The following is a 16,028-nucleotide window of genomic DNA, read 5'->3' as shown; positions in this document are numbered from 1 at the left end:
TAATTCTGTACTTCAGACAAGTAAAGCTCCTCTTATTCTTCATCGTTATGTCATTATTTTGCTCAGCACATAATAATCTGGCAAAGATAAATGTTGACCAAGTGTTCTGATTATTCAAGGCAACGAACTGGTATCTATTACATAAATTCATTGCCAGCGGACACGTTAAGTTTTGGGAACTGTAGTTTTATTAAGTGATGTAATATATGTTCACGTTGATTAAGGTTTAGGTAAATTTTACTTTACTACTCTTTCTTTCCCTCTTTTCTGATACCCTTTATTGCCACTTTTATTTCTTGCTTTTATAAGATATAAAACAACTAGAGTCCATGTATAACTAGAAACTTCATTCTAGAAAGTCCTTCTTTATAATTTAAAACAGAATGAGATGGAGATGTTCAAAGGCTATGGGTCACACCAGTGTTCAGAGAGGCTCTCATGGGAATGCCTTCTGACCTCTCCACCTTTGGAGCTCAAAATAAACCACAAATTTCTGTCTTCCTCAACTTGAAGACCAGTTTCCCACTGTTCATTATCTGGCTTCCAAACTGAATTACAGAAAGTCCAGAAATCCTGCCAACAATATTTTGAATAAGACACAGAATTTAAGGTCAAAGGGAAAAAAAGACTTCTACCCTGTCTGTCTTGTTCCTCCACTGTCTCTTTCCTTACTCCTAATAACCTACTCCGAGTGATGACTATGTAAGAGACAGGCCATAAAAGCATGAGAATTATCTCAATTTCCATGGGAATCCTTGAGTAGGGAGTAGCCAGTGCTTGGGAAAAACAATACTTTTTATTTTTTCATTTTAAAATAGCAGCACAAGGCTGGTGATATTATAATGTAACTCTGAGCTGAGCTAGGTAGCAGCAGAGGTCTCCAAATTTGCTTTCTTTGTCTCTCTGTAGGAGTGCTGTCCAGAAATGTATATCCTCTATGCTTTCAGAATTAGTTGCATTATTTCAAGGTGGAGACTTTCTGAAAGGAGCTTATCTCCCATGTCAGTCAAAAAGATCTTTGTTGAGTTCTATTCTATTCTATTTATGCAATAAACACTACCCAACACCCATGTGCAAGATGCTGTGATAGGATAGTAGGACAAATACAGTAGAACAGTAATAATAATAGGTAACTTTTAAGGAATATTTACTGTGTGCTAATTACTCTTCTAAACACTTTAATGCCTTAACATATTTAGCTCCATAATATATATGTGAGGTAGGAACTATATTGTCACTATTTTACATAGACAATTGGAAGCTTAGAATTTAAGTAACTTGCCCAAAGTCACTCCACTAGTAAGTAAGAGTTGGAATATAAACGAAAGCAGTATAGAACTGTACTTTTATCCTCTATACAATCCTAGGAGTTAAAGCAACTTTAAAGTTATTTTCTAGGTTCTCTGGGAGATCAAAGAAGTAAAATATGGTACCCACCCTCAATGGGCTCGTTATCTCACTGGGAGTACATACACATGGAAGTCTTATACACGCATTCACGAGAAAGTAGAGTAATTGGGTGAAAATGTGCTGTCCATAACTATAGCAGAAGGAAAGCATTCTATCCCTTGCTCTGCAACTTACTAGAAATCTAAGAATAACATCGTATGAGATCTTCGAAAAATATTTTAATTTACACAAACCTCAATTTTTCTACTCTTAAAATAAGGGTAGGGCAAATTAAAAGCTCTGTAAGGTCCATTAAATATGATCACAAAACAGAGGATCTTATGTTAGAGGAGAGAGAAAGCACTCTAGGCTTTTGCCTAGAGGTTTCAGGAAAAAAAGTGAGATTGTTCTGGTCCTAGAGCATTAGAATAGTTTTAATTGTCATATGGGTGGCAGTCAGGAGGCAGGTTAAGGAGGAAGCCAATGGGACTAGGTATACAAGTAGTTATGGGGAGCCAAGGGAAATAAGCTTAGAAGTGGAGGACTTTGGAAGCAAGAAAGTGATGTTTGAAACTGAATCAGTTGATCAGCAGTTCTCAGAAGTGTGGTCCTGGGACCAGAGATATAAATTCTCCGGTCCCGCTTCCGACCTCTTGAATGAGAAACTCTGGGATGGGGCTGAGAAATCTGTGTTTTAACCAGACCTTCTGGTGATTGGGGTATATATTCAAGTTTGAGAAACTTCATGGTAAATAATAGAAAGCCATTACAAGCAAGTAGGAAAGTGTACTCTAGTAGTGAGTGCAGGATGTATTCAAGTAGGAAGAAGGAAATGGTAAGGTGGGATGTCCTAGTAACTCAGGCCTGGAGAAAGGTGCTAAATTTAGATATGGAGAGGAAAAGCCACATTTAAAAGAATTTTCTAGGAAGAAAGAACAACATTTGTGATAGATTATCTACAGGGAATGAAGAAGACAAACAGTTTAATGTGAATCAGAGAGTTTATAAATTATGGGAAAGAGAATATTGTAATTACAGATAAACATGGGATGTTGGGAAGGGGGACGGAATAGAAAAGGAATCTGTGGTACTATTTACAAGTCGTTTCACAGCTCAGGTCCTCGCTTTCTCATTTATTTTCTCGAGATGTTGACTGTGATGATCTTGAAGTCTTAGTTTATAATAGCTAGAGAAGATATTAGAGCTTTTCTCACTAAAGTTATTTCCTTCCTTCCTCCCTCCCTTCCTTCCTTCCTTCCATCTTTCCTTCCTCTCTCTCTTTTCTTATTTTTCACTGAAGACAAGAGAACTCAAATAACTTTCTTAAGATCACCAAGCAAATTAGTGACTGAGCTGAAAATAGGGTTTAGTTAAGGGCAAATGTTACCATGTTTACTGTTTCTTTCCTAAATTTCCTTCCTACTGTTACATAATATGTTATTGGCTTTTTTGTGTGTAAATGTTCCTTCATTGGCACAGGATTTTCTGTAAGATAATAATAATTAATAATAATAGTAAATAATACACCCTGTCATTTATGGAGTGCGTTGTCAATGTGCTAGGCATTACTGTAAGTGCTTCACATATAATAACTAATTTCATCATCGTAAGAACCTTTTGAGGTAGGTACCATTATCATCTCTAATTTACAGATGAGAAAACTGAGGCTTAGAAATTTGCCAAAAGTCACACATGTAGTAAGATAAATCTGGTTACTTTGACTTCAACATTCATGCCCTTAACCACTGTGCTATACTGTCTATTGCCTTTTAGGAAAAATTGCTTAGTTTTGGCATTAGCTACATTCTCTGGGGAATACCTCAATGTTTCACTTCGCTTTCTCTCTGGGAACAGCCTCTTTGACCCGAATCCTACTTGCTTTGCAAACTCTTCCAGTTATATAACCTGAGACGGGAGTTTTGCCACACTTAGGAGTTGGACATTTTCTCTGCCAAGGTCGGGGAGAGATTGAACACAATCCAGCATGCTGCTTGTGACTATAATAATGGACTCAAGATCTGGAAAGTATCTTATGAAATCATCTGGACAGATGCAGATGTCATATGACTTAGCTGTTATTCAAAACAGCTGGTTTTGTCTTTTCTTGATGAATTTTCTTCAGCAATGGAAAGTTGGCCACATTTAGTTCACTATTTCCATGGTTTTATCCCCATATGGTTAGTAAGTTCTCCTGAACCCTCCTGTTTTTTTTTTTTTGTGAGGGCTTTTTCACTCTTAGAGGTGGCTGGCTTTGGAACAATTTTTAAATGGATATATCATTATTTATATCTTTCTTGTCTGAAACATCAAAGTGCCTTAAATTCATTCCAAGAACTCTTGCTTGGGTCTGGGTATCAGCTTGGGTGAAGCTGGGAGCTCTGGGGCTAAGGGCAAAGTCTCATTATGGGCAGCATATAACTATCCCCCTCTGTGATCCTCCCACCTCCCTGGAGTCCCACAAAGGTGTGTGTGACAGGGGAGAGTGGGGTGTCAATTAGTTAGAGAACCCTAAACCACAGTCTTCTGACCTTGTTGTAGGGATTCCCTATTTTCCCTCTCTGTTTTTTCTGCCTCTTCCTTTACCACTCACTCATCAAAAGCAATCCTTCTCTTTCGGATGAAGCCAGCATATCTCCCCAATGAGTTTAGGGTCTTGGAAAACAAAGGCCAGAAATGGGATACCATCTTCCATCAATATCTGCTTTCGGCCTCACAACACAACTCCCTCAGAGGTAAGAAAGCACAAATGCCTAGCTACCTTCTTTTTTTTTTTTTTTTTTAAAGAAGATGTTGGGGGTAGGAGTTTATTTACTTATTTATTTTTGCTGTGTTGGGTCTTCCTTTCTGTGCGAGGGCTTTCTCTAGTTGCGGCGAGTGGGGGCCACTCTTCATCTCAGTGCGCGGGCCTCTCACTGTTGTGGCCTCTCTTGTTGCAGAGCACAGGCTCCTGACGCGCAGGCTCAGCAATTGTGGCTCACGGGCCCAGCTGCCCCGTGGCATGCGGGGTCCTCCCGGACCAGGGCTCCAACCCGTGTCCCCTGCATTAAGCAGGCAGACTCCCAACCACTGTGCCACCAGGGAAGCCCCTAGCTACCTTCTTGAAAGTCAGAAGAAAAACTATAAGTAGAGGAAAACATGAATTAACACCTCAAAACCTTAATATTTTATATGTTATTATTATTACTTTTAATAGTTGCTACAGGCCACCTGTGTTCTGCCTGTGTGCCATGAGGAGTGAACTCTTGCCCACAGCTGGCGTGCTTGCACCTAGATTCAGGGATCCTGTGATTAAAATGAAGGTCCAGTGACCTCACATGGTCTTCAACACTTGGAAATATCAGGGATGTGGGGAGACAGAGTGTGTTTCTCCCCCAGGTGATGGAGGAAGAGGCTACATCATCAAGTAGGACCAGGCTCTATTAACTTGCCTACATCCAGCCTGCATTTGACTGACAGGGAGCAAACAAAGATGCTACGAAGATAGACTTTTCCCCACTGCTTCTAAGTGAGTCAGGGCCTCGCTTTCTTTTTTCGTCATTGCTTTGCAGCCCAGTACCTTCCTGGCTTTTAACATGTAGTTTTCCTCCTATCTTCCCCCGTACAGAGTCACCAGAAATTGCTTCTGGCTTTTCGCCAGGCAAGTACTGTTTAAGGCATATAATTCACTCAACCCAGTGAGAGAAAATGAGCTTAATGCAATGAAATATTAATACGCCAGAAGTTAAGGGAAACTGCTACAAACTGTAACACCAAGTGGTATAAGATAGTATTAAATAAGTAGATATGATGATGATGGTGACCATGTATGACATGCTATTTACGTGCCAGACACCGGGCTAACTTTTACATGCATCACCTCATGCACTCCACCCAGAAACTTTTTACAGCAGGAACTAATGTTATCTTCATTTTACAAATGATGGAACTGAGGCCAAGAGACATTAGATAGCTTGCATAAGGTCCCATAGATTGGAAGTGGTTATTGAAAACTAGCCTAAACCAATTTATTCATATCCAACTCTTAGGTTCTTTTTGGTAGATAACTGTAGTTATTACTGGTTTGTGGTGGGTGATGGTTAGTTATTTCTCCACAACTTCACTACCAGCTAGTGAAAGCAAGACCACCATATATATAATGAAACCCAATTGTTCCGTACTTACTTAGGCAGGTAGTTACTAACAAGTTGGTGCAAAATATTTATACAACTGGCTCTGTCATCTCAATAAAGGCACAATTCTTTGTGCTCCGGCTATAACATGTAGGAAAATTTTACTCTGACACTAATATTCTGAGGTTGGATTCTAATACCTTTGTAGCTGGTATCAGGCAACAAGAGATCTCTGTATCAAGGCCTAGATATGGGACTACTTAGGGATCGAGCCCTAAGAGTAAAGAACTATTTACATTCTTACAACCTTTCTGTGGAGTGGGTGTGAGTTTACACAATAGTGTCTCTAGCACAAATGACTTGAATATCATTATTATGACTGGAGAGAGCCCATTCCCTATTGAACAAACCTACATGTAAAAACTCACTTCTAACATGCTCTGCTAATTGACAAAGCAACTGATGCTGCTCTCTATAAAGACAGCTGAGGCACTCAACAGCAGCCACCTCTGGAGTGGGGCCTTTTTCACAAGCCTGCTGACTGCCACTGTGGTTACAGCAAGTAGCTGAAGCTAACGCTTACCCAGTGTCACACTGCAGCAATTACAAGAAGCTGAAATTTTTCATTTCATTGTTTGGATTCCTTATTTTGTGTTTGTCTTGCCCAACTGAAATATAAACTCCACGAGAGGATCTTGTCTTTTTGTTTCACTGGGGATTTAAAAACATGTAATAGTCTACGGCACATGGCAAGCATTTAATAAGCATACTTTTAATTTATTGAAAAAATAAGTGAGCAAGAGGAGAAGCTATTGAGGCCAGTCTTTTCTATCTCAACTGTGATCCTATGAAACCAAGTCAGTAAACTTGTAGACGGAATCTTTAGTCTTTTACAGCAGGTTGCCTGTGAGGGGCCCTGGTGATGAATCAACCTGGGGTAGTTGAGGTAAGAGCTTGAACATAATGAAAATAGCTATCATGAAGAGAACTTACTTAAAGAAGTGGTTAGAAAATACTGTGTTGGAAGGTTATAATAGACAAAAGTGACTTCTATGCACACATTTGACACAACTGACATTGTCAATTCCATTTTTTTAAAATGAATTTATTTTTATTTTTGGCTGCGTTGGATCTTCATTGCTGCATGCAGTTTTCTCTAGTTGCAGCGAGCGGGGGCTACTCTTCGTTGCAGTATGCGGGCTTCTCATCGCGGTGGCTTCTCTTGTTGTGGAGCATGGGCTCTAGGCACGCGGGCTTCAGTAGTTGTGGCACGTGGGCTCAGTAGTTGTGGCGCACGGGCTTAGTCGCTCCGTGACATGTGCTATCTTCCTGGCCCAGGGATCGAACCTGTGTCCCCTGCACTGGCAGGTGGATTCTTAACCACTGCACCACCAGGGAAGTCCTCATCAATTCCATTTTTTTCAGCCATCTTACAGTTTGACATGGCTTGTTATTTAATTCATGATTAATATAAGTGAAAACCTAAAGCTCTACCAGGGAATGATTCAATTGTGTTTGGAAACAGAGCTGTCATTTCTGGCGTTATATCCTAATGCATGAATAATAATAATACCGTATATTCTTTAGCATTTTCTTCATCTTTCTATCATTTGGACCACTGAGGAATATTTCATATTAACTAACCTAGAGTCATTTTCCATAATGTATCATATATTAATATGTGTCAAATAAAAAAATACAGACTTTAACATGGTATCACATCGCATTAGTAAACTACTTTTTCATTTTCTGCTAAAACATAAGCAATGGGTGGACTTTCTTTAGTTCAAATAGAGGTAGGTTAATTCAGGAAAATGGTAGATGCCAGACTCATATATTCTCTCTCCACCAAAATGACCCTGGAGGGGCTTCCCCTGCACTTGAGAGTCAATCTTGATTTTAAGGGGCCATGTATGGAGGATCCTGGGGAGTTGAGAATTTCAGTTCTAGAATTGACCTGATTTTCCACAGATGTTTCCTTATATTCTACTAAGGGTTTTCAAGATCACCCCTGTGTCTCATGAGCCATCTAGCGATGGCTCCATCGATCTCCATCGCTCTCAAGTTTTCAATGAGCAGTCAACAAGAAGGCTTTTCCACTCTTGAACCAAATGAATCTCTCTAGATGGGTCCAGCACAGTGGACATAAGTCTTCTGGGCTCCCTTCTCTCTATGAGCGTCTGCTGGGGTTCTGTCTACGTGACTCAGATCTTGGCTGAAAGAACTTAGAAAGCTCATTTCTTCCTCTGCTTTTCAGATCCGGCTGTAGTACTCTCCAGGTGTGGAATCTTGTTGCTAACAAGTGTTTTAGGAACTTTTACTCATCTTTAATGAGTATTTATCACATTTTTTGGAGCCAAGAAAAGACATGTCTTTTTTGCTCCTGTAGAAACAAGGTTTGTGGTATTTCTTCAGAAGGCAGCAGCCTGGAACAGATGTGCTCTTTCTCACTGATGCTCATAATTTCCCATGTCCAGCAGGGGGCATCTGCAACACAGATTTAAATTGGATTGGATTTAAATTGGATGTCCTTGACAGGGGACAGGTTGGAACACCTCTTTCAGAAATGTGTCCTAAATCCCCTGTCCTACACTTCCCAATTTTTCTCCAACCTGTCTTCCTTCCTGGCCGTTCCCGACATATGTCCAATCTCAGAACTAGTCTGTGCCTCAGGAATACTTTTGTTTAAGTAAATCCTGATAAATTTTGGTCTCATGATGGATTCTGATTAGACTGAGTGATTGTAATGACCCTCCCTGCCTCCTCTCATCAGAGTGTGTCCTATCTGGTGTGAGGGACTGAAGGGCACACTCCGTTTCAGCCCCCATTCATCTATTTCCAACTTCTCTAACAGACAGAAATCGAGTTCAGTTAGAGTCCTTGCAGTCATTTAATTACACTACCTCTCTGCAGTTAACCAAATCAGAGACATCTAAGTCCTCGATGGCTTATTTTGTGCTACACCCCAATATTTCACCCACCCACCCAAAAATGCAGTTTTACTATAACCTAGCAATTCAATTCATTCATTCGTTTGCTGATTCATCAATTTATATAGTAAATATTTATTGCATGTCTGTTAAGTGCCAGGCCCTGGGCTAAGTGCTGAGACTGGAGCTGTGAACAAAACAGATATTGATCCTGATCTTGGGGACCTGACATTCTAATGGGAGAGACAGACAGGACTCAAATAAATACACAGAGACATAATGCAAATTGATAAGGACCATGAAGGAAAAATACAGAGGCCTCTGAGAATATAGTAGGGGCAGCTGTTAAAGCATGTGTCTCCTATTACACTATCTTCATGTTATCACATTTGAACTCCTTGAGGCTAGGGTCTATGTTCTTTTATTAATATATCCCCTCCACTTTTATCAATGAGTAGAAAAATATCTAGCATATAGTTTACATGTATATGTCCTACATTCCCTTGTTCCACGTGTCTCTGAAGCAAGGAACACCTTTGTAATTCTTGAAACACCTAGCACAGGACTTTATATATAGCTGGTTACTGATAAATTTTACTTGAATATAATTGTATTTTTAAAAATTCTGTTATGTTTTTGTTTTAGTGATTGCTTGTACTGTTTTCCACACTTATTCACCCTAAGGTAATAATTTTCACTCAATTCACCAATTAGTTGGAAGGACAGAGGTGGTCCAGGGCCTTTTGAAAGCATACCCACACAGGGCACAGATTTAAAATTGCACAACCCTACAATTATTCAAACTCTTTTCAGTTTGAAATCACTAATGTAAGCCATCTAGTGAAAGGATTATCTTCCTCTGAACCCTTAATTAAAATTTCACCCAGGCATTTCCAATGATTTTATTTCAAAACAAGTTTTTCTTTGTAAAACCAAAGGATAACAGGGTTGGGGGTGTGATGAGAAGAGATACGAATCATTTCTTGTTAACAGGCATTAATGTAATATAGCCAGGAAAACTGCCTGGTGGGTGGTCAAACAGAGCCAAGGACTGAGTTGAAATCATAAACACATTAAAAAGTTTTCTTCTCTGGATGGGTTTGTTTTTGACATTAAATGAATGCCAGATACATTCAAGCTTATTTTTAAAGGAGAAAATAAAATGGAAGCTTTGAGCTTTTGTTTTGCTTGATTTTCCATTTGTTGTTTTTTTTTTTCATTCCCATATTTGGATATGTCCGTATGGTGGGGAGGAAAGGGAGAGGGGGGAATGAAATATTCCAGGAACTCTCAAGGAGAAAAACAAACATAGTAACATAGTTTATTCCTACAGAAAGAATTAAATGTTTCAAGTAGTTTCAATCTCAGCACTGGTCAACTTTTCAGCTTTTAAACATTCACTGTTTTATAAGAGAGACAATAATGTTATTCACTCCCTATATGCTGTCAAACTCCTAATTCAACCAAATGGTCTTCCCGACATGTGCGTTAACATTTTAACGTCCTATGTTTGAGCCTATACTAAACCATAGAGGGAAGTATTTTCTGAAGCACTGCATTTCCTTTCTCCCTTACATCCCCAGGGCAAGTATGAGGAAAAGAGTAATCTGGTGTTCTGGCATGTTTCTCTACTTTGAGGAAGTGAAATCTGATTTTCTATGGGCAGTGTTATAAATGGTTGATTTCTAGATTATCCCACAAAAAGACAATTTAAATAGTGATATAGATAAAATTATACGAGGATTCTGGTTCATTCTGGTTTTAAAAGTCTTTTGTGGGATGTCTTGGAGAATTTAACCACCATGTATAGACAGTGTTTTCATGGGAAAATGCATCCTGAAAGAATTAGCAAAAGAAAAATTTGAAATAGATTTGTAAGACAGGATGCCACTTCTTCATGTAGAGACAGTCTTTGAAGGCACCTTTCAATAGTTTTACCTTTTTTTGGTTTTCATACCAAATTTGCTGAAGGCTGCATACTATACAGAGGTCCTCCATCATCCACCCTTCCATCAGGAAGGGGAGGCAGAGTAAGCAGTCTTCATCTAACATGGCATTCTTCTCTCTCCAGTCACACTTTACACTCAGGCAACGCAGAACCACTTTTGCATCCCTTCAAATGATATACACATTATCCTCTTCCTACCCGGAAGTCCCAGTCTTTTCTTGTCTACCTGGCTAACTGCTATTCTACCCCTGCCTCTTCTGAGAAGCCCCACTGACTCACCCTTGTGGACACTGGGGTCCTCCCCCAGTGCTCTGTTGTTCACCTTTGTGGACACTGGATGCCCAGAGAGATGCTGCTTTCTGGGCATCTTCTTCTTTAATACCTGCTTGTGATTGCTCACAAGCTTGAGACTTCGATAGGCTATAAGTACCCTGTAGGCAAAGAAAAAACCCTGTGAGTGTTTGTCTGTTTACTGTGTACTGATGACACAGTAACATGATCAAGGAGTAAAGTAGTATGAATAAATGAAATGTTAAAATGCTCAACCCCTTCATTCTAATAACCTGTTCATGTCCAACTTACTCTTTCACTAGGCAATCAAACACAAATATCTCTCCGCCTTTTACAAAAGCAAATGGCTCAAATGGAGCAAAAGAGGAAAAGAAAAAAGAAACAGAAGTTGAGATGGGGAAAAAAATGCAAAACAAAAATCTAAAGAACCAGCCAAACTACCAAGTACAGGAGAAACATTCATTAGACACTCATTAGATAATCTTTAGCTAGATATTGGTGAGTGAACTATTGGGTCAAGTGAAACTCAAACAGTTGCTTCACGACTTCCCCTTATGGGCAGGAACTGAGGGGCATGTAGAGCAAGTAGAAGAGGTATTATGGATGGAGTTCTTCAAGTTCTGGGTGGGATCGCGTGTCTTGATGGAAAAGATGAACCTGCAGCTTCTGGCTGTAGTACTATACACTGGCCAGCAGAGGGTAGCCACATGTATTGCATGCATTTTTCCCCCCAAATACTGTTTTCTTCATCCTTCAGATAAATAAATATAAAGTTGGCAGTTCTTGTCTCCAGAGGTAGAATATGGGAGGCAGTGGGTGTATTAATTCTTAGTAACATGTGGGAAATTTCTGAATGTTTTAATTTGGTAGTCAAAGCTAGGGAACATGGCTTGAGTTTGGCTGGAAAAAAATTATTATGCAGTTAGAACTAACTTGGAAGAAGCCGTATTATATGCCAACTGCTGCTTTACGTGATTCACGTGCATTAACATATTTAATCGTCACAAAAATTGTATAAGTATGTACTGTTTTATCAGTCCCACTTTCTAGGTGAGAAAACTTAACATTAGATAGTTTAAGCAAATTGCAGAGCCTGGAATCAAAGTACATTTATTCTTATTCTCATGTTTTATATAAGCTCCCTCAGCAGAACATTCTGTTTCAGCTGTAATGGGCTCAGTGGAGCTTGATCTGCTGTAATGGGGTACCTGAGTTGTCTTAAGCTGGAGAGCGGGCCCTAGGGAGAGAACAGAGGCAGGAAGAAACGAAAAGGAAAAGACATTGTGGAGGTTACTAATTCTAAATCAGAGCTTCAAAATAACATTTACTATACTAAAGGAACCTATGATATGATTGAATATTTATGTTTTTTTAAGTTATACAGTATATGTCCTTAACTTTTTCTCCCTAATATCCATAATTGCTAACGTCACACATTTTATTTATTTAAATTGTCTCATCACTGTCTTCGCGTGAATGGATGAGGAAAGTGTGTTTACAGTAACAAAACTCTATCTGGCAACAGCATGATATCCTAATCCCGACACAGCTCTGTAAGGCTTCGGTTATGATCAGCATTGACTGGGAAATAAATGTCGGCAGATTTGTGAGGAACAAAAATCAAGATATTTTTATTTCACTTTGGCAAATATTTTTGAATATTGACTATGCTTCCAAGCTTTGTGCTATGCACAGGGTTGAAAAGGTATTTAAGACTCAATTCCCACCTGTAAAAAGTTCTTATATCCAGCTTGGAAAACAGACACATAAATCAGTGACCATAATGCAGTGTGATAAGCCCTATCTTAAAAGCATGTATGAAGTGCCAAGGGGACAGTGAAAGGACAGCTTTTTGGGTCTCTCAGTATACAATGGCTTGTCTTATGGATTAATGCTTAAGATTTGCTTGGTGTTTTTGAATTCAGATTTGTGATAAAATGATGGGTAACTTAGGAGATTAGTTTTGAAATGGGCATGAAAACAGTTGCATTCTAGGGTGGAGAAGTGCCCAGAATTCTGACCATGTCTGTTCACTAAAATGTTGAAGATAGAAAGGAGTAATACGATTCTGTCAGTCTGTTGGTAATTAATACTCATCTATTGAAGGCTTACTGCGTGTAAGATACTACAATAGCCATTGTGGAACAATGGGCAAGGGGTTGGAAAAAAGTCAAATCTTTATAAAAGAAGAACAGTTTATAGAGAAGTAATCATCAAGAAGAATAATTTAATTTTATAGGTGCAAGTGGCTGAAAAAAACATCTAGGTTAACTCTGTCATCTTACAGATGAGGGAATGGAGGTCTGGCAATAAAACATGATTATTTTTTCAAACGTTATATGTCTAATTAACGGCAGAGCTGGGGCCAGAGCCCTCAGAAGACTGGTAGGCAATACAGTGAGTTCCACCTGTGAACTTCAAGTCAGACAGCTTGGGGTCAAGTCCATTTCCATCACATACTGGCTGAGTTACCTTAATTAAGTTATTTGAATTCTCTGTCATTAGTTTCTTCACCTGTAAAATAGGACTACTATAGTATCTGCCATATATAACATAAAAGAATACATATAAAACAATAATTAAGATTAAAATGAGATAATGTATATTAGCCAGGGACATGTTAAGAGCTTGATAAATGTTATTAGAACTCACGTGTCCCAATTTCTACATTAGTATTCTTTCTGCCACAACAGTGAAATGGGGTTTTGCTCATTTTTGTTTCTTTGACACAGAACGAAATCCCTTTTTTAGATCTTTATGCTAATATGCTGTCCATTTCCCCTCATACATCTCTTCTTTCAGGGCCAAGGAGATTAAGATCAAGTTGGGAATTCTCCTCCAGAAGCCGGAGTCTGCTGCTGACCTTGTCATTCCATACACTGAGAAGGCGGAGAAATCAGCCAAGACCCAGAAGTGAGTCATGATTATGGATTCCACTCTTTTCCTCCAGAGGATGGCTATTCTTCAAATGTATAGCGCCATCCCTCCTCTGTAGAACTCTCCCCCTTCAGTGACTCATTGAAGATCATAAGAGTACTCAGAGACTTGGTTTGTGAATAGGATTTTTTTTCACTCTCTTGTGTATGGAGCATAATATTGCTTACTGGCAGGATGCTTAAAAAATGAAGATAAGGCCACGTATTGGGACATCATTGGAGAAACAGGCCGTGTCTTATAAAATGGCACCAGCCACCTCATCACACAGAAGTGTGGTTAAAAATACCTGCTCACTTGCTGTCCTTGGGTCAGGTGAGCATTGCTGATCCAATTAATTATGATCCCTGGATGCTCACCTGCTCAGGAAATATCTTGAGGGTTACTTCCTCAGCAGGGAGATACAAGTGGTGACATCTCCCTCAAGAAGAGGCTAAGTTCAAGGCAGACTATTAAGCCTAAAGGTTTCTTCTCCAAGGTATTGTCCCTTCAAGGTCTAAAAGAGGAGCAGAGGACTGTTCCCTGGTGGAGGAATGAATACTTGACCAGATACTCCTATTTAATGCACGTCAAGCAATTTTTCCCCAGTCCATAAATTAATAGCCCTGACAGGACTTCTGCAGTCCCTAACTACGCACCAACATACTTCTATCAATTTAGGCCTGGAGGGAAGCTATAATTCTCAATATTCACGATGTTATGGCAGTGAACATAGCCCACAATTTCATTGGCATTACTCTAACTTAATAACACTACTCACAGCATTCACGGTGTTTACCGTTGTTCCACTAGCTACACAGCCCGACATTGACTAGACAGATACACTCCATCTTCCCTTTAAAACAGAGACACCACTAAAATCAAGAAAGGAAAGTGGGAAGAAGAAAAGCCAAATGTATTCAAACCCCTTCACTCTACTACCTAAAAGCTTTGAAGAGATCACAGAAGTGTGGTAAAAATATAGGAATCCCTTTTAACCTCCATTTCTTTTAAAATTTAATATTTGTATAAATTGGCCAATCTTTTCTCCAAATGACCTTCAAATTAATATAGCTGGATTGGTTGGGGGATAGAGAGACAGGTTATTCCTTTAAAATTTTTTTCATCAATCTAAGTGGATGTTTCCACTCTCCTTATATTACTTCAGAGTGATCCCAAACCAGAAATGAGGCATAATTGAGTTTTCTGCGCTTAGAAAAGGGAAGTTAATTCAATGTGGAGTGGCAGGCACCAGGCACTGGGAGAGAATAAGAACCACGTTTCATAATAGCAAAAGATCAAAAAGTCTATTTTGAAATAAGCATTGTGGTGGTTATTGATCTGTTGGAATTAACTTTTAAAAAATAAATACAGTACTACATTTCCTCCTTTGATTCTCTGCCTTAATATCCCACACAGACACTTGAACTATTTGGCTTAACAAGGATTTGGAGAGAAGCAGTTTTGGAAGATAACTTGGGGCTGACACTCATTGGATTATTTTCTTCTCTTGTCTTCTAGCCCCCTTTTCCATCCAGAAGTTTGAATTGTTTTGGAAAAATCTTTCTTATCCCTAGAGAATATTTGTGTGTCTCTACTACATTTTTAACAGTGACCATTACAAATCTTTCCTATCCTCTTCCAAACTCGTAAACCCCATTTCACTCATATTTGGCAAATTTCCATGCTTTTTAACAAGCAGGAGAAGACTGTGTTCTGTAGGAACTCAGCTGATCTCGCTTCTCCTCACTTAAAAGTTTCTCTGTATTTTTTTTTACCCACATTCTTCTCAAGGAGAAGAAAATAAATCTCAGAGGAGAAAATAGACCTTCTCCGGATGGAAGGTATTTTTAACTCCTCTCATCTTTTTTAAAAAAGCAATCCCTTTTTAAAAAAGCATTTTCTCTTTTTTAAATATATTTTTATTCTTCTCGTTAGGAAAAAAATTGAACCATTTAAAAAAGTAGAAAAACGTTGCCTATATCCCTACCACCCAAGGCCAGCCTCTGTTACCATTTTAGTATTCTTAACTGTTCTTTTTCCCTCTAGACCCTCTTCCACTAGAACAAACAAGTACCATATTCCACTCTGAAAAACACCCTCCCAGCCCCTCACCCCTTCTACTCATATCTCTTCCTCTTGCTTACGCTGGAAAACTCTAGAAATGGAAAGTCACTGCTTTCAATTTCTTCTTTAACTCCTTTTGTCGGGTCTAAACCTTACTACCTAACTGAAACCATCATCACCAAGGGCTAACTCCTGACACGTGGACAGCATTTGACTCTGCTCACCAGTTGGCCACCTTAAAACTCTCCACCTTAACTTCTAATTTTGAATTCTCCTACTGCCTTCTCTCTCTCTAAGGGCTCTCACTTTTGCCCACCCTCTATATGTGAGCATTCCCTAAGGCTCTGCTATAGGTCCTCATAATGAAAAATAAAGATGTTA

General features: G+C 39.1%; 1 protein-coding gene across 1 annotated transcript in view; it reads left to right on the top strand.

Annotated features, from left to right (window-relative positions):
• RGS5 (regulator of G protein signaling 5) overlaps positions 1–16,028 on the top strand; it is a 52,690-nt gene that overhangs the window by 15,112 nt on the left and 21,550 nt on the right. The window contains exon 2 of the mRNA XM_032645065.1: positions 13,470–13,580. Coding sequence (XP_032500956.1) covers positions 13,470–13,580 — 111 coding nt within the window. The remainder of the gene's footprint in view (positions 1–13,469; positions 13,581–16,028) is intronic.

Source organism: Phocoena sinus, chromosome 1 (assembly GCF_008692025.1).
Source record: "Phocoena sinus isolate mPhoSin1 chromosome 1, mPhoSin1.pri, whole genome shotgun sequence".
Classification (NCBI taxonomy): Eukaryota; Metazoa; Chordata; class Mammalia; order Artiodactyla; family Phocoenidae; genus Phocoena; species Phocoena sinus.
Note: the sequence above shows the minus strand (reverse complement) of the source record. Positions and strands in the feature narration are given on the sequence as shown.